At 45.4% G+C, this 22,081-nt stretch overlaps 2 protein-coding genes across 3 annotated transcripts in view; one reads left to right on the top strand and one right to left on the bottom strand.

Annotated features, from left to right (window-relative positions):
- The window catches only part of CCDC146 (coiled-coil domain containing 146), a 235,049-nt gene that overhangs the window by 41,129 nt on the left and 171,839 nt on the right, over window positions 1–22,081 (top strand). The window lies entirely within an intron of this gene.
- Window positions 602–7,480, bottom strand: FGL2 (fibrinogen like 2). The gene is made up of 2 exons (XM_073573645.1): window positions 6,820–7,480; window positions 602–2,851 (listed from the first exon to the last, which is right to left on the bottom strand). The coding sequence occupies exons 1-2, from the start codon at window positions 7,379–7,381 to the stop codon at window positions 2,145–2,147; spliced, it is 1,269 nt and encodes a 422-aa protein (XP_073429746.1). The 5' UTR covers window positions 7,382–7,480; the 3' UTR covers window positions 602–2,144.

The following is a 22,081-nucleotide window of genomic DNA, read 5'->3' on the forward strand; positions in this document are numbered from 1 at the left end:
TGACAAACCCATGGATGCCCATCTGGATTTGACTCTTGGACTTCCTAAATTCCCTCTGCCTGACATCACTGCCAGTTCATCTTCACTTTTACTGGACTATCTCTTTAATGCAAGGTTTATTTTGTCTTTGTCTGGTTATGACAAGGTTTGCTCATGTTTTTCCCTCAACTCAATCTACAGGCCAGCAGCTTCTCCATGGACACAACCCAAGGGGTCCCTGTAGAGGGCATATCCCTGTACAGGGCGAAAGAGTGAATACCAGTGAACCTTTGGGAACTTCTAAGTGGAGTGGATAGCTCATTGTCTGTAGAAGAATATTTGAGTTGACGGATTCCTAACAAAACTATTTCATAGCTGTACTGTGTGAGGATCATATTTTATCCAGTAACACAACTTAAACTTTTCCGGCTCATGTGTTTATTCTTGATATTTTACAAGATTAACATTCAGCCCTAAAATGGTAAAGTCCTAAGTGAAGTGCATGTCATGCATTCCAGTATGGGAAGTGAAAACTTCTGACTGCTTCACCACGAGGAATTGTAGGAAGGAAAACTAGAATATGTGCAGTTTCATTATTATCACGAAAGAAACACTTGAAAAGTAATGTATTTCCCATTTATTCTGTGCTGCTAGAACATTCTTAGGCCGTATTTACAATATACAGACTGTATAATAAAATATATTCTCTTCAGAAACATCTAACAACAAGCACGTTTTTCATAAATACAGAGTACAGGTACCTGTAGACAATAAATAAAACGTTTCTCATCTTACATTACGGACTCAATCAGTCACTTCTGTTCGTCATTCCAAACTCGGTTATAACAGGACAGGAGCCTGGATGAAGGTAATAACGAACATTCTTTTTTCTCATTTCAAGGGGTTGTCCGCATTATCTTTTTTGAACAGATGTGTTAGGGACATGAAAATTAGAAATGAGTGGATCACTTCTTACGACCCTGATTCATGGTTTAGGTCAGTGCTCTTTGGCGGTGGACAGGAGATACAAGAATTTCTTGACCTTCTGGGATCCCGGACTCTTCTTATTTGCTGTGTTGGCATGTCATCACCTGTGCGTCACCCAGCACACAGATGACCTCACACCTGACCCGTGAATCAAACACCTCACCAAGGAACTCAGAAGTTCAGGAAATTTACTGCACAGCTACTGTCCATGGATAAAGAGAACTGATCTTGAGCATGGTTCGGGGTTGTGCAAAGTGATCCACACGTCTCCAATATTAATACATAAGCTTTACAGGTTCTCCTCCTACGCTTGTTATTTCAGCACTTCTGTTCTCAAAATTACAACTGATGGAGGAGCATGTGCCCAGCCTAGTCCATGAGTATCCTCCAATTGTAAAGCCTTTTTCCCATGTACAGTGTTCAGTTTGTTGCTTCTTCCTATGCTTCGTCTATAGAAAAGATAAATCAGTCATCGCCAATTTGTGACCCTAACGTTGAGTATTTCTGGTCATGGATTTGCTTACATTGTTACCAGGATCTCAGTGATCGTAGCTGCATTTCAGCAGGAGATCCGTCAGATCTAGGACATGTGGGCCACAGTGTTTCAAGTGAGATTTATTTTTATGTGATCATTTAGCTTACGAATATAACACAGCTTGCAAACTGTAGATTGTACTTCGACAACGCCATATTTACAGATAGATGACACATGAGAGATAGCTACTTGTATGCACTATCACAATGCTGCTGTCCCATTTATTATATAGTTATATAGGAGTAAGCAGTCAGTAGTCTAATAATGCCACACTACTTATCAGGGCTGTGGCAGCGGATTGTCATCGGCTAGTTATCGCCAGCACCCTCCTTTAATTGTGCACCACTCCTGCATAACGTGGGTGTCACGGAGGGGTTTAGATGCAAAGGCATGCATTACACAAAGATCCAATTTGTAGATATCACAGCGTGAACAGGTGTATGAAAGAGCCTCAGTATCACCTTATATCATATGGTTATAGTAGCGCCTTCTCTAGTAAACCCTGGTAGCACTTCGTACATAACCCTTTTATTACTTTCTCAGTTTTCAAGATCTTTGAAAATAATTAGTAGAAAAGAAAATTCCTAGAAATATGATTACATTTACTGTATGATTTATCAGTGTCTCAAATACCATGTTGGCTTTATGTTGAAAAGTCTTTTGGTCTGATCATCATCCTAGCAGTCTTAAAAGCTTGCCTGAAACTGTTAATGTTCTCCTCAGAAACACCTTGCCACGTACCCCAGAAAATCCCATTCCGCACTCCCTTGTATTCTTTCTCATAGTATTTCCCATTAAGATTTGCAGACATACATGCATCAAACCACCATCCAGAGCTATAGTAAGCGCCACAGTTCCCAGATGGATACCTGTCATTGTCCTTGTCTGGGGTAGTAAAAAATTTTTGGTCATGGTTGTACTGTTTGCTGAAGTGGAGCGCATCACCAGCCGTTCCACTATAGCCATTGACTGACAATTTATACTTAAGATATTCATTGGCCACATAGAACTGGTCATAAACAGCATATTCTTTCATACCTTTAAAATCCTCAAGTTCAATTCTCAGTATCATGTTACTGCTTTTAGACAAGAGATGAAGCCTATCATTTCCCAACCAAAACTCTCCACTAAGGTTGCCAAAACCATTTTTGTATTCATCCCATGTCCTATTAAAGCTTATGCGGCCATCTTCACGCCTCTGCACCACGGTCCAACCTCCACCCATGGATTCCATATCACAGAAGACATCAAATGTCTTATTCCTTGGATCTGGCATGACTTGGTAAATGCCATTTAGTCTTTTGCCCAACTTGTAGTAGTCCGAACAGTCTTTGAAGAAAATCTGTATGTCTAGAAATGAAAAGGATGAAAAGGAAACATTAGGCAATTGTATAAAAAACACTATTAGTTATGATAGAAGATACTCTGAAAATGCATATGAGAAATGGATCTCATATATTATTGTGCTTTTTACCTGTTTACTGTTTTTTAAATCATTTTTTTTTTAAAACTTCAAATACAGATTTTCCATCTTTCAAATAACATGAATAACATAATAATTTCATAATATAAATTATAGACAAAGTAAATCAACTTCAATTCCCTAACCCACACTAAACATACAACTTCTATGTATGGCAGATGTCGTTAAGGGGGTTATTAAGGGCAATGGAAACACCCCATTGTCAGTTTACTTATACATTTATAGAAGGAATACCAGACATGCATGTCTTGAGGCAGGAATGAGAGCTGACAGATCTTTTTCAAGAGATTACTTTTACACAACTTGGTTTTAGAGGAATACAATTTAAAGTATGGCCAATTCTAGCCATATTTTTTGCAATTCAGATTGGCCTAGCAGCCAAGGAAAATAAAAGGCTTTTTTATTTTACTGCACCCCGCTAATTTCTAGAACATTCTTCCCGTGACTCTTAAACTCTGTAGCTTCTCGTGACCCATGTGGTTACGTCACCTAGAAAATTAGATTTTATTTTTTTTCCCATCGTGGAGACTATTAATTACAGGAGAGCTTTCCAAAATACACTGATGTCAGCATTTGTTATTATTGGGAGCCTGACGGTTCAGATATCTGCTCTTATTTGGATCTCACATTTAACGTGAACAATTTCAAAAAAGGTTTTCTGGTAGGCAAAGTAGACATTAGCGAGGAAAGAAGATCACTAAGCCCAAGGCTTGGCTTGCCACAAAGGAAGGGTGGATAATGTCACAGCACATTGGTTTCCTCTTTTATTTATTGGTTAATTTCCCGGACATTTAATTTTCCAGATGTTCCTAGGAGATAAAGTATTATACATGTAGCTATCCATCTTTGGTTAAGTGTCCAAAGGAAGTGACAGAAATGAACTGAACCTTATGTCCCATACATATAAACATTAATATTTCATCCTGATCTCATTTAGGAAACACTGGCATTCCATGGGAAGTGTAGCATGTACTTTCTGTGTGTGAACACGCACTAGTGAGGTGACCTCGCATAGAGATGTTATTCTGTATCGTATTTTCATTGATTTATATTATTTTAATGGTATGAATGTACTTCTCAGTGTAGACTAAAGCCCCGATTCATTAAGTCTGGCGTTTCGTACACCAGTTTTCATGAATCGACCATGCAGGAATAAGAGTTACTGGATTCATTAATAGGCACACAAAACTTAATTAATTTGGTCATATTATTAGTGGCACCTCACCAGACTCCAAGGACTGGAATAACATTTCTGTCATACGAAACGCCGACACTATTGACAAATTTGACATGAAGCATAGCCATGTCTTGTTCTGTTCTGGCTCCAAACCAGCTTCACCCATTTTAGCGAAGCTGCTTGAAAACGTCAAAAATTTCAACTTTTTTTGCAAATCCATGTTTTTCAAAAATTTGTGACTTTTCAAAGTGTTTTACTCCAATTTTCTAGCGAAAGTACTTTGTTGAATAGACCCGTAGATGTTTTCTGTTCCAGAAGTCCGGTGAAGTTAATTTTTCAGCAAAATGCAATGTCCCCTTTATCATCATTAGTTTATTCTAGGTTTAACCATGCAACAGTGTAACATTTTGTCCTTCATGGGCTACATCATATTTCAACATCGGTTATACTACTATATAATCTACTTCAGGGTTATTCCCAACATTAAAAGCTAGGTGATACCTTGCTGATCGGTGTAGGTCTGCTGCTGGGAGAGCTGTCAATCACTTATTGGACTGCCCACTGGACACAAAATCCCAGAAAGAGCCAAGGTTTAAATGACTAAAGAAAAGATTATACAAAATCTTTTTTTTATATATAAAATTTTATAAATATACATATGTCTGCTCAGCTCTATCTACTCTATAATATCCTGACTGCATTTTCATGGTGACAGGTTCTCTTTAAAGGGAGCTAGTCATCAGGTTTTTATGCCCCAAACTAATGCCATCTATATAAAGGCTCTGTAATGCTGATTACATCCATACTTTTACTTTAGAAATCTAAGTTTGTTTTAGAGAAATGTATTGTTGAATTGTGATGCAATGAGCCACAAGTGCAGTAGTTGGACATTGCACATATTGCACTTACAACTCTGCTGCCTCGCTCCCTTTTTCCCACTTGGGGAATTTTTTTTTTCTAAATTGTGAGACTGTAGTTCTAAAATAAAGATATTCATGTAACCTGCAGTGCAGTGCCTTTACACAGATGGCATTGGTTTGGAGTATAAAAACCTGATGACAAGTTCCCTTAAACCATTTTTATTTACAATGTTCAGTGGGGTTTCTGGTATCTAAAAATTGACTCCCTATGATCAGACTAGACCATCATCGCTTCATTGGTGTTGATCTGACAGCTGAGACCTTGCCAATCAGTGGAATCATGGGCCTACAGCTCTCTTGTGCCCTCTTGGGTTGTGCCTGCTCATATGGTTCTTGAGCCTGCTACCACAGCTTGTCCCTTTAATGATCTACAGTACATTGGCATGGCTCCCAGACCCCTACTGATCATACGTTGATGGGCTTTGGGTCCCAGGGAAAACAGTTAGGGTACGTCTCCAAGGGCCATATTGTCGGCGCTTTGGACGGAGCGGAAACCCCGCTCTGCCCAAAGCGCCGCCCCTTCTGTATGCCCGGTGATTCCGGATGTGTTCAATGAACACATCCGGAATCGCCACACCCTATACATAGGATTGTTATTTACCTTTAGGAGATGGAGCGTCGCCGCAAGGTAAACAGACATGCTGTGGTGTAAAAAGACGCGCCCTATGTCCGGAAAAGCAGGGCCACCTGATGCATGTTCGCACGCATAGTGGCGACGGGACTTCATAAAATCCCCGCCACTATGCTGTATCATCTGGACGCTGCGGATGTAATCCGGACAGTGGAAACATAAAGTGCATTAGAATGAAAGGTTAATTTTAACTTGAACGACTATGGTTAGATTATAGCCAATAATGCCCCTTTGACAGCTTTTAAAAGGCAGCACATATGACGGTATACATTTCCGCATTGTATGATATTCCATATTCCTTTCTATTCTCACCGTAAAGCTGATCTATCTGTGTCTCCGTATATGTGAACATCACTTTAGCTTTAACAAGCCCCTAGGAAGTCCTTTTGAACTCGGCAAGCTCAGCTCTCACTTACTAAAATCAGATGCCAAATCTATCTCGTGGAAAACATTTTGTCCAAAACGAGCAGATCCCAACTCATACTTGCACCTGCTTCTCTGCTGTTGTTTTTTTTAAATTCATCTAGTTTTCAAGTTCAGTTTTATCATATCATTAAAGTCACCTCTTAGTTCCCATTTATTTCCAAATAAAGGTTTCTTTTTAGGAGAACAACAGGTTACAAACTAGAAGAGACTTGTAGAGCCAGAACATAGCAGGAACGGAGCCATTGGAACAGAAATGTTTTCTTAAACCAAAGTAGTCCTTATTACTGGCTTTTGTAAATCTGAAGTTTCCCATCGTTTGCGCCTCCGGTGCCAGGAGTAAACGTACTTTAAAAGCACCGATACCACACCATGTATCTGAAATGTGTTTTCACGTTACTGTTTTGTAGTCTGATATTCATTACTAGAGTCTTTAGGCACGTGCGGTATCTGTATAAGGATTAGAAGAATGTAGGAATACTTTTACATCACTTCATGTGGAAAAGAATGCAGATATCACTTTGGCTTATTTTCCTGAATGTATCATCTGCCAAAAACATCTGCTAGTGCAGTTGGCTTGTTTCTCTTGTTTTTGGGGAGAAAACAATACATGTTATATACCAGGATAGTAGAAAACCTTATAGTAACACTGACACAAAAGAGAGAAGAAAAAAGAAGGCTTACCTCTGATTCCTTCCTTGGCTTGGCAGTTGTCTGAACACTTGTTCATATTGTCGAATGTGGATGACAGGTTTGCCATCTTCCTGTCAATGTAGTCATCCACATTGTTCATGCTCATCTTCTCCATCTGATCCTGCAGGTTGGTAATCTGAGATCGTGCATTCTTCAGACTTATGGACATTTTCTTCATCTTAGACTGCAGATCTTGCATTTGATTCACCTGCCCTCCTCCATCGGTGACCTCTGTGTTCTCCCTCTCGGTGTTCTCATCTGCCTGCAGTTTGCAGTCTTGACATGATTTCTTAAGGTTATTAACCATTTCTTTAAGGCTCTGTACTTCCTTCAGTGTTTTTTCAAGAAGCTGCCACTGCTTAGGTAACTGAATTGTCATAGGAGGCAAAGTTATCTGGTAGGGGCAGTTCCCTTCTTCATCACATTTACCCCCATTCTTCATTTTTATAGGACAGGTATTGCCAGGGTTTCCTGCTGGAACATTCTCTTGTTCGGCACCGGCGTGCCATTTCGACAAAGCTGCGAAGGTTATCAAACACAATAGAGACTTCATATCTGCGAAGAATGAAGCAAGAGCCTCAGCTCAGTTTATATAGGACTCGTGGCTGTGCTGCAACAAGGAGCGTTCACTGTTCTCAGAAATGGGTGGGAGTCTTACAAAATATTGTCAGATAGATGCAAGCGAGAACTTCCTGACAACGTGATAGAGGAAAAAAAAAATTTCTATTTTGGACAGCAGCTGAGAATAAATGACTGAGAGGCAGTAATCTAAACGTGAAATGATAAAAGTGGAGAAAGAATTGTGAAATGATACTTTCACATTTCATTCTTTTTCTTTGCAATACATATATTAGGGTGGTATTAGGAAACTATACACAAATAATAACACCTACACAAATCCAACACAAATCCGATAATGAAATATTAAAATAATCTTTTTTGAAAACAAAGTGGACAAGACCCATAAATTAAAACCATATATGACAAAACAGACAAGATAAAATAAATGAAGGTGGAGGAATACAGTGCAAAAATTATCATGTAAATGGGTCGCCCTCCCAGGGCTGTGGGGTACTCGGTACCGGGCCGGTATCGGCGGGATGTGTCACAGCAGCGGTGACCCGGACCGTGGCCCTGGGCGCCCAATTAATAGGGGAACTTGTGGTGCTCGGCAAGGGAGGTGTTAAGCCGACGCTGAATGCAGATCCGCTGGGACTGATGGTATGGTGCAGCAAAGATGTAAAAGCTCCCCACAGGTGAAGCTATAGTCCCAGGGCAGTGTAGATGTGGTTGACACGGGGATGTAGCGGTGCTGGAAATGTAGGAAGCAGACAAGACACAACTGGGTGCAATTTCTGTACCTTTACTTGGTAACTGCAGTCCAGGGTCCTGATTACAGATGGTATTGGAGCAGGCTAGCCTGGAAGCAATTAAGGGATTCTCTCTCAGCAGATGGGTTGTGCAGTCTCCTTACTAGCGCTTATTGGAATGAAGTACTCCCAGTACTGAGTTACACTGGAGTTCCTCCGGACAGATGTTCTCAAGAACCTCACTTGCACGGCAGACAGCTGTAGCCTATCTCGGGGACTCCTCTCTCCTGAGTCCCGGCTCACTATCCAAGCTGCTGTTGTGCCCTCAAGTCTTAGATGGGAGCAGGGCATTTACAGCCTCCTACTCCTCTAGTGTCTGTTGCAGGACCGTTAGTATCCGTACAACCGTCGAGACCAGGCTCCAGTTCATGCGCTCTCTCCCGAGATGAGCTCGTCCTCTCCGCTCTATCTCAGTGCTCCTTCCACACGTCTGCACACTTCTCCCTCCGCAGACTAACTCCTAACCACCCCCTCCTCTTGGCCCTCAGAGAGCACTCCTCCCCTTTATCCCGGTTCAGAGTTCCCCCTGCTGGCCTGGAGTGGAACTGTGTTGCATGCATAGATTGACTGCGAGAGCGACCCATCATTGCCTCCAAGCCTGACATTACCCTCCCCTGGAGGAAGGCAAAGCCACTGTGGCGGCCATACTCCTGGGGGCGCCACATAAATGTATAGTAAAGGGAGACCCAGACGAAATAATTAATCGGATAGAAAATCTTATAGACCTTGTTAAGCAACAAAAAGTTCTTGATATCTATAAATATAGTAGTCAAAGAAAACGCAGAGTGCAAAAAAATGAATGTGTAAATGCAACAAACAAAATGCCTGTGCATAAAAAAACTTGCAGGTCTTCAAGGGGTACTCTGGGGAGGTAAACAAATGTGCTGTCTCTGCCCTCATAAACTATGAAGATGAGGTGTCCAGTGCAGTTCTATAAACTTTAGAACACCTGTAAGAACCTCACTGTTCCCCCCTCCCATCTGGGACAATATGTCACACAACACAACTTGTGGTCTGAGAACCAATTGTAGCCTGCAGTGTGACTCTGTGAAATGCAAAACTTCTGGTTACAGATGTGCTAGTCTGTTGCTGCTGCCTGCTGAAAGGAGTAGATAAGTTGGTGAGGTGGACTTGCATGAGTGAGGCTATTTATATTGTAATGTATGGGAGTAATTAAATATTTTGCTTTGTAGCAGCAATTCCTGTCATTTACAATATAGCAATGCATGCCCACAGACGTTCGCACTCACTTTGACGATAATTGGGAGTAGAGCTGGGTGAACCCGAACAGTAAAGTTTGAGGTCCGTACTGAACACCTACACAGACCCCAAACACAGACTTCCCCAACAAGTCTGTGATACTGTTCAAGTTCGACACCCCGAACACCGGGTGTTTCTCGCACGGTCATGCAGATGAAACACCAGCGGCTCTCATCTGCGGTAAGATCATTACCACCGGTCAGAGAGCTGCCGTTCCCATGCTGTCAGATGACAGCGTGAGCCAGCAGCTGTGATCGGAGGTAAAAAGTTTACCTCTGATCATAGGCATCGACTGATGGGACTACTACTGCCATCAGCCTATGCCTGCTGCCAGTAATGACAGCGAGAAAAGGCGGCGACTAATGGACGTATTCATCAGCCGGCGCCTGCATTATAAATTAATTAAGAAAAAGGCATAGATTCCCCTATATTTATGTTAATCAGCATGGCAAAACTGACAGTTGCAGGCGTACAGCCCTTAGCTGTCAGCTTTAGAAGGTCTGATTAAGAATAGAGGGGTCCTCACGCGGTTTTTTTAAATTATTTAAATAAATAATTTTCAAAATGTCTGGTTGTCAAAAATGGGGGGACCCTACACTGTTTTATTTATTTGAATAACTTAAAAAAAGGTGTGGTGTCATCCCCATTTTTGACTACGAGACAAGCTAAAGCAGACAGCTGGGGGCTGATATTCTCAAGCTGGTAAGGGGTCATGGATTTCAGCCCCCAGCCTAAAAATAGCAGCCCGCAGCCACCCCAGGAAAGGTGCATCTCAGCTCTTCCCACCTGCCCTTTTGCAGTGTCAAGTGGGATTCATATTTTTTGGGTTGATTTTACTTTTGTCTTGTCAGGTGACATTAAGCCCACAGGTTAGTAATGAAGAAGCGTCTATAAGAACACGCTTTTACTTTTTTATTTAAAAATAAAAAACACAGTTATACTCACCTAACTCCCATTCTATTGAAGCCATAGTCTCCTGTAAAAAAAACAAGAACAAAGGAACAACCATGTCTCTCACCTGTCTGACATTCTGTCACATGCCGTAATCCATATGTGGGATAAATAGTTTTGAACCTCGACGGTGCAAATATTCACCTGTCCAGACTGTAAACCACTGGAGAATGAGTTGATCTCAGCCTCAGTGACTAGCAGTGATGTCATTGAGGTTGCCACGTGTGACTGAGGCTGCCTTTCCAGTTTGGCCCCTCATGGTGAACTGCGGTGAACTCCCTGAGCTCAGCGCTGCACCATGAGACTTTTTCTCACGGTGCTAGCGTGAATCTTACTGACGTTACTGAAGTTCATCGGCCTGGCTGGGAACGCAACCTCCTGCGGTAACCTCAATGATGTCAATGCTAGTCACTGAGGCTGCGCTCACGGCAGCTCAATCTCCAGTGGTTTTCAGCCTGGATGGCCACATCTTGGCACCATCCAGGTTGAAAACTATTTATCCCAGACATGGATTAAAGTGTAGGACAGAACGTCGGACAGGTGAGGGATATGGTTGCTTTTTATTTTTTTTTATTTTTTTTACAAGAGACCATGGCTTCAATAGAATGGGCATTAGATGAGTATAACTGTGTTTGTTATTTTTAAATAAATGCACATGACAGCGTGGCAAACAATGGTTGTGAATGGGGTCCGGGTTTGGGTACTGTTCTGATAATGAACCAAATTTTTTTTTACCTTTTTGCCCGAACATCTATTGGTTAGCCCATCTCTAGTTGGGAGTCCTAGAAGTAGAATCGGCACATAATATATATTTATAACACACAGTTTTGATATGGCATAAATAAATGTCTCAGAAAGTAATGCCCCTTTAAAAAAAATTCTGGTGGCCCTTGGGATTTTTCCTAATTGGACAGTGTAATCGTTAGATCAGAAACGATTATCCACCCCTGGTCTATCATAAATGGCACAATAAATTTGGGGCCATTTTACATGCTTGTAAACATGCTTATTAGATATTAATTTTCTTTGTATTTGTTGTTTGTTATGTTAATTCTATATTCCTTCTAACTGAACACTTCAACTTTTTTTAAATTATTATTTATTTGTCATAAATAAAACTGGGCAAAGGTTTTGGCATATTCGTTTTGAATGTGCAGGTTATCAGTACTGATCAGCTGCTTATCCTGATTGCAGCCTCCCTTCATTAATACTGTAAAGGACTGAGAATTAAGGGGTAACATTTCTCCTTGTGTAGAGTGACATGCCAGGCCTGGCATGCCAGTGTGAGGAGGCTTATGTGCCATGCAAAACTACTGTGGGAAATAAAATATGCACATAGAAATAAGACTCACACTGTTCACCCCATTATCCTCAACCATTCACAACCAACTTATGCTAGTGCCCCATTGCCTTTCTATCTCTAAAGTAGGAGCACCACTACATGTTGCAACATAACTCCACTTTCTGGAATCATGTTGATATTGTAGATGGGTGCAGAGTGCAAACACGTTTCCTGTTTTTTAGTAGAGGTTAAATGGAAACTGTGAGCTGATTCATGCTGCCTGCACCACAGGCTGCATGAATCAGAGACAGTTCTTGCATTCTGTTCTATGTTTTACTCTGAAATAATGCAGTGTTTCAGAGAAAAAGATAGTTGAAAGAGCAGCCAGCAACTAGTTGACTAGCCTATTAGATATGCCCTGCTGGCTTCTCACCATGCACATCCAACTAGACTGACACAACTCTCCCTATGTATGTGCATAGTGGCCTGGGCAAGCATCAGCCCGCAGGCCACATCTTACCCTTTGACTGTTCCTGTCCTGTCCACGGACCAGGACAACCAGTTGGCGAGGTAGTGTAATGCCAAATGGCACCGCAACACCCTCCCACCCACAGTTCACAGGATGAATATACAGTTGAATACAATAGAGCAGGGGTGAGGAGCCTTTTTTCTGACAAGGGCCATTTCGATATTTACATCATCATTGGAGGGGCCGCACAAAATTATCAGTTTGAAAATCATCCTGCTATATTGAGTCAAACAGTTAATTAACTCACACAGAATGGGATGGCTGGAACTGCTTCTCTTTGGTGAGATGAGTGATGTTAGGTGGTAATGATCATTTTACTACTCACAACTGCTTTTCCAGGTTTGCATTGGTCTGGAGCGCAGTCAACTCTTTGTGATGTTTAGTTTTGTAAAGAACTCGCAGCAGTAAGTTGTTCCGAACATGGATTTATATATAACACTGCATTTCTCCTCATAGTGGGAAATTCATCACTGCTCACATTACAATAACAGAATGCAAGCAGTGGGAGATCTGCAGTTTATACATCACATAGAATACACTGGGGCTGAGCATAGACATTTACATAGGAGATGCTGAGGCTGGAGTATATATAACACACAGGAGACAGTGGGGCTGGAGCATGTACATTACAGGAGACAGTGGGGCTGGAGCATGTACATTACAGGAGACAGTGGGGCTGGAGCATGTACATTACAGGAGACAGTGAGGCTGGAGCATGTACATTACAGGAGACAGTGGGGCTGGAGCATGTACATTACAGGAGACAGTGGGGCTGGAGCATGTTCATTACAGGAGACAGTGGGGCTGGAGCATGTACATCACAGGAGACAGTGAGGCTGGAGCATGTACATTACAGAAGACAGTGAGGCTGGAGCATGTACATTACAGGAGACAGTGGGGCTGGAGCATGTACATTACAGGAGACAGTGAGGCTGGAGCATGTACATTACAGGAGACAGTGGGGCTGGAGCATGTACATTACAGGAGACAGTGGGGCTGGAGCATGTTACATCACAGGAGACAGTGGGGCTGGAGCATGTACATTACAGGAGACCGTGAGGCTGGAGCATGTACATTACAGGAGACAGTGGGGCTGGAGCATGTAGATTACAGGAGACAGTGGGGCTGGAGCATGTACATTACAGGAGACAGTGGGGCTGGAGCATGTACATTACAGGAGACAGTGAGGCTGGAGCATGTACATTACAGGAGACAGTGGGGCTGGAGCATGTTACATCACAGGAGACAGTGAGGCTGGAGCATGTACATTACAGGAGACAGTGGGGCTGGAGCTGGTTATATCACAGGAGACAGTGGGGCTGGAGCATGTTACATCACAGGAGACAGTGGGGCTGGAGCTGGTTATATCACAGGAGACAGTGGGGCTGGAGCATGTACATTACAGGAGACAGTGGGGCTGGAGCATGTACATTACAGGAGACAGTGGGGCTGGAGCTGGTTATATCACAGGAGACAGTGGGGCTGGAGCATGTTACATCACAGGAGACAGTGGGGCTGGAGCTGGTTACATCACAGGAGACAGTGGGGCTGGAGCATGTACATTACAGGAGACAGTGAGGCTGGAACATGTACATTACAGGAGACAGTGGGGCTGGAGCATGTACATTACAGGAGACAGTGAGGCTGGAGCATGTACATTACAGGAGACAGTGAGGCTGGAGCATGTTACATCACAGGAGACAGTGGGGCTGGAGCATGTACATTACAGGAGACAGTGGGGCTGGAGCATGTACATTACAGGAGACAGTGGGGATGGAGCTGGTTACATCACAGGAGACAGTGGGGCTGGAGCATGTACATTACAGGAGACAGTGGGGCTGGAGCATGTACATTACAGGAGACAGTGGGGCTGGAGCTGGTTACATCACAGGAGACAGTGGGGCTGGAGCACGTACATTACAGGAGACAGTGGGGCTGGAGCATGTACATTACAGGAGACAGTGGGGCTGGAGCATGTACATTACAGGAGACAGTGAGGCTGGAGCATGTACATTACAGGAGACAGTGGGGCTGGAGCATGTTACATCACAGGAGACAGTGAGGCTGGAGCATGTTACATCACAGGAGACAGTGAGGCTGGAGCATGTACATTACAGGAGACCGTGAGGCTGGAGCATGTACATTACAGGAGACAGTGAGGCTGGAGCATGTACATTACAGGAGACAGTGGGGCTGGAGCATGTACATTACAGGAGACAGTGAGGCTGGAGCATGTACATTACAGGAGACAGTGAGGCTGGAGCATGTACATTACAGGAGACGGTGGGGCTGGAGCATGTACATTACAGGAGACAGTGAGGCTGGAGCATGTACATTACAGGAGACAGTGGGGCTGGAGCATGTACATTACAGGAGACAGTGAGGCTGGAGCATGTTATATCACAGGAGACAGTGGGGCTGGAGCATGTTACATCACAGGAGACAGTGAGGCTGGAGCATGTACATTACAGGAGACAGTGAGGCTGGAGCATGTTACATCACAGGAGACAGTGGGGCTGGAGCATGTACATTACAGGAGACAGTGGGGCTGGAGCATGTACATTACAGGAGACAGTGAGGCTGGAGCATGTACATTACAGGAGACAGTGAGGCTGGAGCATGTACATTACAGGAGACAGTGGGGCTGGAGCATGTACATTACAGGAGACAGTGAGGCTGGAGCATGTTACATCACAGGAGACAGTGGGGCTGGAGCATGTACATTACTGGAGACAGTGGGGCTGGAGCATGTTACATCACAGAAGACAGTGGGGCTGGAGCATGTACATTACAGGAGACAGTGAGGCTGGAGCATGTTACATCACAGGAGACAGTGGGGCTGGAGCTGGTTACATCACAGGAGACAGTTGGGCTGGAGCTGGTTACATCACAGGAGACAGTGGGGCTGGAGCATGTACATTACAGGAGACAGTGGGGCTGGAGCATGTACATTACAGGAGACAGTGAGGCTGGAGCATGTACATTACAGGAGACAGTGAGGTTGGAGCATGTTACATCACAGGAGACAGTGGGGCTGGAGCATGTACATTACAGGAGACAGTGGGGCTGGAGCATGTACATCACAGGAGACAGTGGGGCTGGAGCATGTACATTACAGGAGACAGTGGGGCTGGAGCATGTACATTACAGGAGACAGTGAGGCTGGAGCATGTACATTACAGGAGACAGTGAGGCTGGAGCATGTTACATCACAGAAGACAGTGGGGCTGGAGCATGTACATTACAGGAGACAGTGAGGCTGGAGCATGTACATTACAGAAGACAGTGGGGCTGGAGCATGTACATTACAGGAGACAGTGAGGCTGGAGCATGTACATTACAGGAGACAGTGGGGCTGGAGCATGTACATTACAGGAGACAGTGAGGCTGGAGCATGTACATTACAGGAGACAGTGGGACTGGAGCATGTACATTACAGGAGACAGTGGGGCTGGAGCATGTACATTACAGGAGACAGTGAGGCTGGAGCATGTACATTACAGGAGACAGTGGGGCTGGAGCATGTACATTACAGGAGACAGTGGGGCTGGAGCATGTACATTACAGGAGACAGTGAGGCTGGAGCATGTTACATCACAGAAGACAGTGGGGCTGGAGCATATACATTACAGGAGACAGTGAGGCTGGAACATGTACATTACAGGAGACAGTGGGGCTGGAGCATGTACATTACAGGAGACAGTGGGGCTGGAGCATGTACATTACAGGAGACAGTGAGGCTGGAGCATGTACATTACAGGAGACAGTGAGGCTGGAGCATGTACATTACAGGAGACAGTGGGGCTGGAGCATGTACATTACAGGAGACAGTGAGGCTGGAGCATGTTACATCACAGGAGACAGTGGGGCTGGAGCATGTACATTACTGGAGACAGTGGGGCTGGAGCATGTTACATCACAGAAGACAGTGGGGCTGGAGCATGTACATTACAGGAGACAGTGAGGCTGGAGCATGTTACATCACAGGAGACAGTGGGGCTGGAGCTGGTTACATCACAGGAGACAGTTGGGCTGGAGCTGGTTACATCACAGGAGACAGTGGGGCTGGAGCATGTACATTACAGGAGACAGTGGGGCTGGAGCATGTACATTACAGGAGACAGTGAGGCTGGAGCATGTACATTACAGGAGACAGTGAGGTTGGAGCATGTTACATCACAGGAGACAGTGGGGCTGGAGCATGTACATTACAGGAGACAGTGGGGCTGGAGCATGTACATCACAGGAGACAGTGGGGCTGGAGCATGTACATTACAGGAGACAGTGGGGCTGGAGCATGTACATTACAGGAGACAGTGAGGCTGGAGCATGTACATTACAGGAGACAGTGAGGCTGGAGCATGTTACATCACAGAAGACAGTGGGGCTGGAGCATGTACATTACAGGAGACAGTGAGGCTGGAGCATGTACATTACAGAAGACAGTGGGGCTGGAGCATGTACATTACAGGAGACAGTGAGGCTGGAGCATGTACATTACAGGAGACAGTGGGGCTGGAGCATGTACATTACAGGAGACAGTGAGGCTGGAGCATGTACATTACAGGAGACAGTGGGACTGGAGCATGTACATTACAGGAGACAGTGGGGCTGGAGCATGTACATTACAGGAGACAGTGAGGCTGGAGCATGTACATTACAGGAGACAGTGGGGCTGGAGCATGTACATTACAGGAGACAGTGGGGCTGGAGCATGTACATTACAGGAGACAGTGAGGCTGGAGCATGTTACATCACAGAAGACAGTGGGGCTGGAGCATATACATTACAGGAGACAGTGAGGCTGGAACATGTACATTACAGGAGACAGTGGGGCTGGAGCATGTACATTACAGGAGACAGTGAGGCTGGAGCATATACATTACAGGAGACAGTGGGGCTGGAGCATGTTACATCACAGGAGACAGTGGGGCTGGAGCATGTACATTACAGGAGACAGTGAGGCTGGAGCTGGTTACATCACAGGAGACAGTGGGGCTGGAGCATGTACATTACAGGAGACAGTGAGGCTGGAACATGTACATTACAGGAGACAGTGGGGCTGGAGCATGTACATTACAGGAGACAGTGAGGCTGGAGCATATACATTACAGGAGACAGTGAGGCTGGAGCATGTTACATCACAGGAGACAGTGGGGCTGGAGCATGTACATTACAGGAGACAGTGAGGCTGGAGCTGGTTACATCACAGGAGACAGTGGGGCTGGAGCATGTACATCACAGGAGACAGTGAGGCTGGAGCATGTTACATCACAGGAGACAGTGGGGCTGGAGCTGGTTACATCACAGGAGACAGTGGGGCTGGAGCTGGTTACATCACAGGAGACAGTGGGGCTGGAGCATGTTACATCACAGGAGACAGTGGGGCTGGAGCTGGTTACATCACAGGAGACAGTGGGGCTGGAGCATGTACATTACAGGAGACAGTGGGGCTGGAGCATGTTACATCACAGGAGACAGTGGGGCTGGAGCTGGTTACATCACAGGAGACAGTGGGGCTGGAGCATGTACATTACAGGAGACAGTGGGGCTGGAGCTGGTTACATCACAGGAGACAGTGGGGCTGGAGCATGTACATTACAGGAGACAGTGGGGCTGGAGCATGTACATTACAGGAGACAGTGAGGCTGGAGCATGTACATTACAGGAGACAGTGAGGCTGGAGCATGTACATTACAGGAGACAGTGGGGCTGGAGCTGGTTACATCACAGGAGACAGTGGGGCTGGAGCATGTACATTACAGGAGACAGTGAGGCTGGAGCATGTACATTACAGGAGACAGTGGGGCTGGAGCATGTACATTACAGGAGACAGTGGGGCTGGAGCTGGTTACATCACAGGAGACAGTGGGGCTGGAGCTGGTTACATCACAGGAGACAGTGGGGCTGGAGCTGGTTACATCACAGGAGACAGTGGGGCTGGAGCATGTACATTACAGGAGACAGTGGGGCTGGAGCATGTACATCACAGGAGACAGTGGGGCTGGAGCATGTACATTACAGGAGACAGTGAGGCTGGAGCATGTACAGTACAGGAGACAGTGGGGCTGGAGCATGTTACATCACAGAAGACAGTGGGGCTGGAGCATGTACATTACAGGAGACAGTGAGGCTGGAGCATGTACTGTACATTACAGGAGACAGTGAGGCTGGAGCATGTACATTACAGGAGACAGTGGGGCTGGAGCATGTACATTACAGGAGACAGTGAGGCTGGAGCATGTACATTACAGGAGACAGTGAGGCTGGAGCATGTACATTACAGGAGACAGTGGGGCTGGAGCTGGTTACATCACAGGAGACAGTGGGGCTGGAGCATGTACATTACAGGAGACAGTGAGGCTGGAGCATGTACATTACAGGAGACAGTGGGGCTGGAGCATGTACATTACAGGAGACAGTGGGGCTGCAGCTGGTTACATCACAGGAGACAGTGGGGCTGGAGCTGGTTACATCACAGGAGACAGTGGGGCTGGAGCTGGTTACATCACAGGAGACAGTGGGGCTGGAGCATGTACATTACAGGAGACAGTGGGGCTGGAGCATGTACATCACAGGAGACAGTGGGGCTGGAGCATGTACATTACAGGAGACAGTGAGGCTGGAGCATGTACAGTACAGGAGACAGTGGGGCTGGAGCATGTTACATCACAGAAGACAGTGGGGCTGGAGCATGTACATTACAGGAGACAGTGAGGCTGGAGCATGTACTGTACATTACAGGAGACAGTGAGGCTGGAGCATGTACATTACAGGAGACAGTGGGGCTGGAGCATGTACATTACAGGAGACAGTGAGGCTGGAGCATGTACATTACAGGAGACAGTGGGGCTGGAGCATGTACATTACAGGAGACAGTGAGGCTGGAGCATGTACATTACAGGAGACAGTGGGGCTGGAGCATGTACATTACAGGAGACAGTGAGGCTGGAGCATATACATTACAGGAGACAGTGGGGCTGGAGCTGGTTACATCACAGGAGACAGTGGGGCTGGAGCATGTACATTACAGGAGACAGTGGGGCTGGAGCATGTACATTACAGGAGACAGTGAGGCTGGAGCATGTACATTACAGGAGACAGTGAGGCTGGAGCATGTTACATCACAGAAGACAGTGGGGCTGGAGCATGTACATTACAGGAGACAGTGAGGCTGGAGCATGTACATTACAGGAGACAGTGTGGCTGGAGCATGTTACATCACAGGAGACAGTGAGGCTGGAGCATGTACAGTACAGGAGACAGTGGGGCTGGAGCTGGTTACATCACAGGAGACAGTGGGGCTGGAGCATGTACAGTACAGGAGACAGTGGGGCTGGAGCTGGTTACATCACAGGAGACAGTGGGGCTGGAGCATGTTACACCACAGGAGACAGTGAGGCTGAAGCATGTTATATCACAGGAGACAGTGAGGCTGGAGCATGTACATTACAGGAGACAGTGGGGCTGGAGCATGTACATTACAGGAGACAGTGGGGCTGGAGCATGTACATTACAGGAGACAGTGGGGCTGGAGCATGTTACATCACAGAAGACAGTGGAGCTGGAGCATGTACATTACAGGAGACAGTGAGGCTGGAGCATGTTACATCATAGGAGACAGTGGGGCTGGAGCTGGTTACATCACAGGAGACAGTGGGGCTGAAGCATGTTATATCACAGGAGACAGTGGGGCTGAAGCATGTACATTACAGGAGACAGTGGGGCTGGAGCTGGTTACATCACAGGAGACAGTGGGGCTGAAGCATGTTATATCACAGGAGACAGTGGGGCTGAAGCATGTACATTACAGGAGACAGTGGGGCTGGAGCTGGTTACATCACAGGAGACAGTGGGGCTGAAGCATGTTATATCACAGGAGACAGTGGGGCTGGAGCATGTACATTACAGGAGACAGTGGGGCTGGAGCAAGTACATTACAGGAGAGAGTGGGGCTGGAGCATGTTACATCACAGAAGACAGTAGGGCTGGAGCATGTACATCAAGGGTGACAGTGGGGCTGAAGCATGTACACAGGAGATAATGGGGCTGGAGCATGTGCATCACAGGAGACAGTGGAGATACCACTGCTGTCTTCATCTGTGGGATGAGAGTGCATTGCACGCTGACTCGGCCCATGAAATACGTCCAGACGCTAACACTGGCCAGCATCAGGATGTAATCCCTCAATGCATGTGCCCCAGTGTTCTCACAGTTCTCACAGGAAGGAAATAAACATCCGTTAAAACATGACCGCGTCCTGAGCATTGAAATCCCCAGGAATCTGCCCCGGGGCTGGACAAAAGGTCATTGTGGGCCGCAAATCTCCCGTGGTCCTGAGGTTCCCCACACCAGCAATAGAGGAATGGGGAGCCATTTGCGCAATGATGTCAGTCTCAGTCCACACTAAGCACAGACCAGCACATAGCATCAGGGGATCAGGGCAAGATAATTAGTATAGTAAGTCAGCAGTACTTGTAGGCGATGGTTGAGGAGGCATCAAACCGTGCTCAAAACTGTTGGGGATCATACATTGTGGTACTGTACACAGACAGCTGCCAATCAGTAGTGTGGGTGGGTTATACACGGCTTAACAACTGAGCTCTGCTATATCTGCAGCAGATTCTATCATAACTGCTGCACCATGTAAACTATATGATACATCACTGGAATCAGACTCTCTGTCCCTACTTCATGCTCTTTTCAGATTACATAGTAAAAACCTGCTGACAGATTCCCTTTAAGTATATGTGAAGGTTTGATTTCAGTAGTGATGTGCTGTTACTATAAGTATAGCACTGCAGAAAAATAAGTTGTATCTTCTGTTTTACCTTAGAGGTTGATGAACTCTGAAGAACGTAACAGCCCCTTTGTTATAGCGACATTGAGGGTCCCCAATACAATCTTCTAACGTGTTTGAGTTTGCCTCTGTTCTATTCTAATAATATAGATTGATGGACTAGGACCAAATCTGGGGATCATGACTTGACCTTTCTATGTCCTTTCACGTGGGGCCATTTGATTCCAACAAATTATGGTAACTTCGGCCATATATAAACTGTATTAAGTGATTTGTACATAATCCAAATCTTATATTACTTTCCTAATGTAGCTGTACATGTTACCATCAAAACAGTTAGTACTAATAAATGCAATTACAGGGCATGTAATTGGAGTAGATCATTTCTGTGAGCAGCTGGACTTGCGTCATGAGCTTAAAAAAATGGCTTGGCTGTATTCTTGTTTTGACGACAAGGTTGGGACAAATTTTAGAAGTCACTTATATCTGTGGGAGTATTTATGCATCATAGGGATAGACATATATCACTTCAGAAGCTGTGATTGCAATGCAATATAAAAGTAAGTTTGGTTTTGGGCAAGCTATTTGCCCAAGGCAGATTTTAAAAAACCCGGCATGGGCTTTTATTTTTTTAAGCGAACCACAGGATGGTAGTGGGGCAGTTTTCTCCCTCCAGGCCGTGTCTTACAAATGGCTCATGGCCACATATTTCATTTAAAAACCCTGCAGCAAAGGGCTGGGTGTTTCAGTTTTGGTTTGCAAACTGCAGAGCAGGTGGCTCTGAAAAGCTCAGCCTGTTTGCAGGTAACACAGAGCCAAGCGGAGCCAAAAGGCCTGGCACCCCTCAGCATGACACGGCGGTGCAGTCGCCCACGGCAACTAGTCTCAGTTACGGACTGTCTTGTTTCCCGGCTGCGATCCGGGACGATACCTATTGTGTTCCAGTTGTCAGTTGTAAGTATCTTTGGACATTAAAATACATTTGCTTTGAACTTTTCTGTGGTCACTGCCTGTGTGTCACACTGTATCAACCCCGCTGCACTACAGTTGGTTTTGTCTAC

Source organism: Dendrobates tinctorius, unplaced genomic scaffold (assembly GCF_039654945.1).
Source record: "Dendrobates tinctorius isolate UK_male_01 unplaced genomic scaffold, ASM3965494v1 ptg000035l, whole genome shotgun sequence".
Lineage (NCBI taxonomy): Eukaryota > Metazoa > Chordata > Amphibia > Anura > Dendrobatidae > Dendrobates > Dendrobates tinctorius.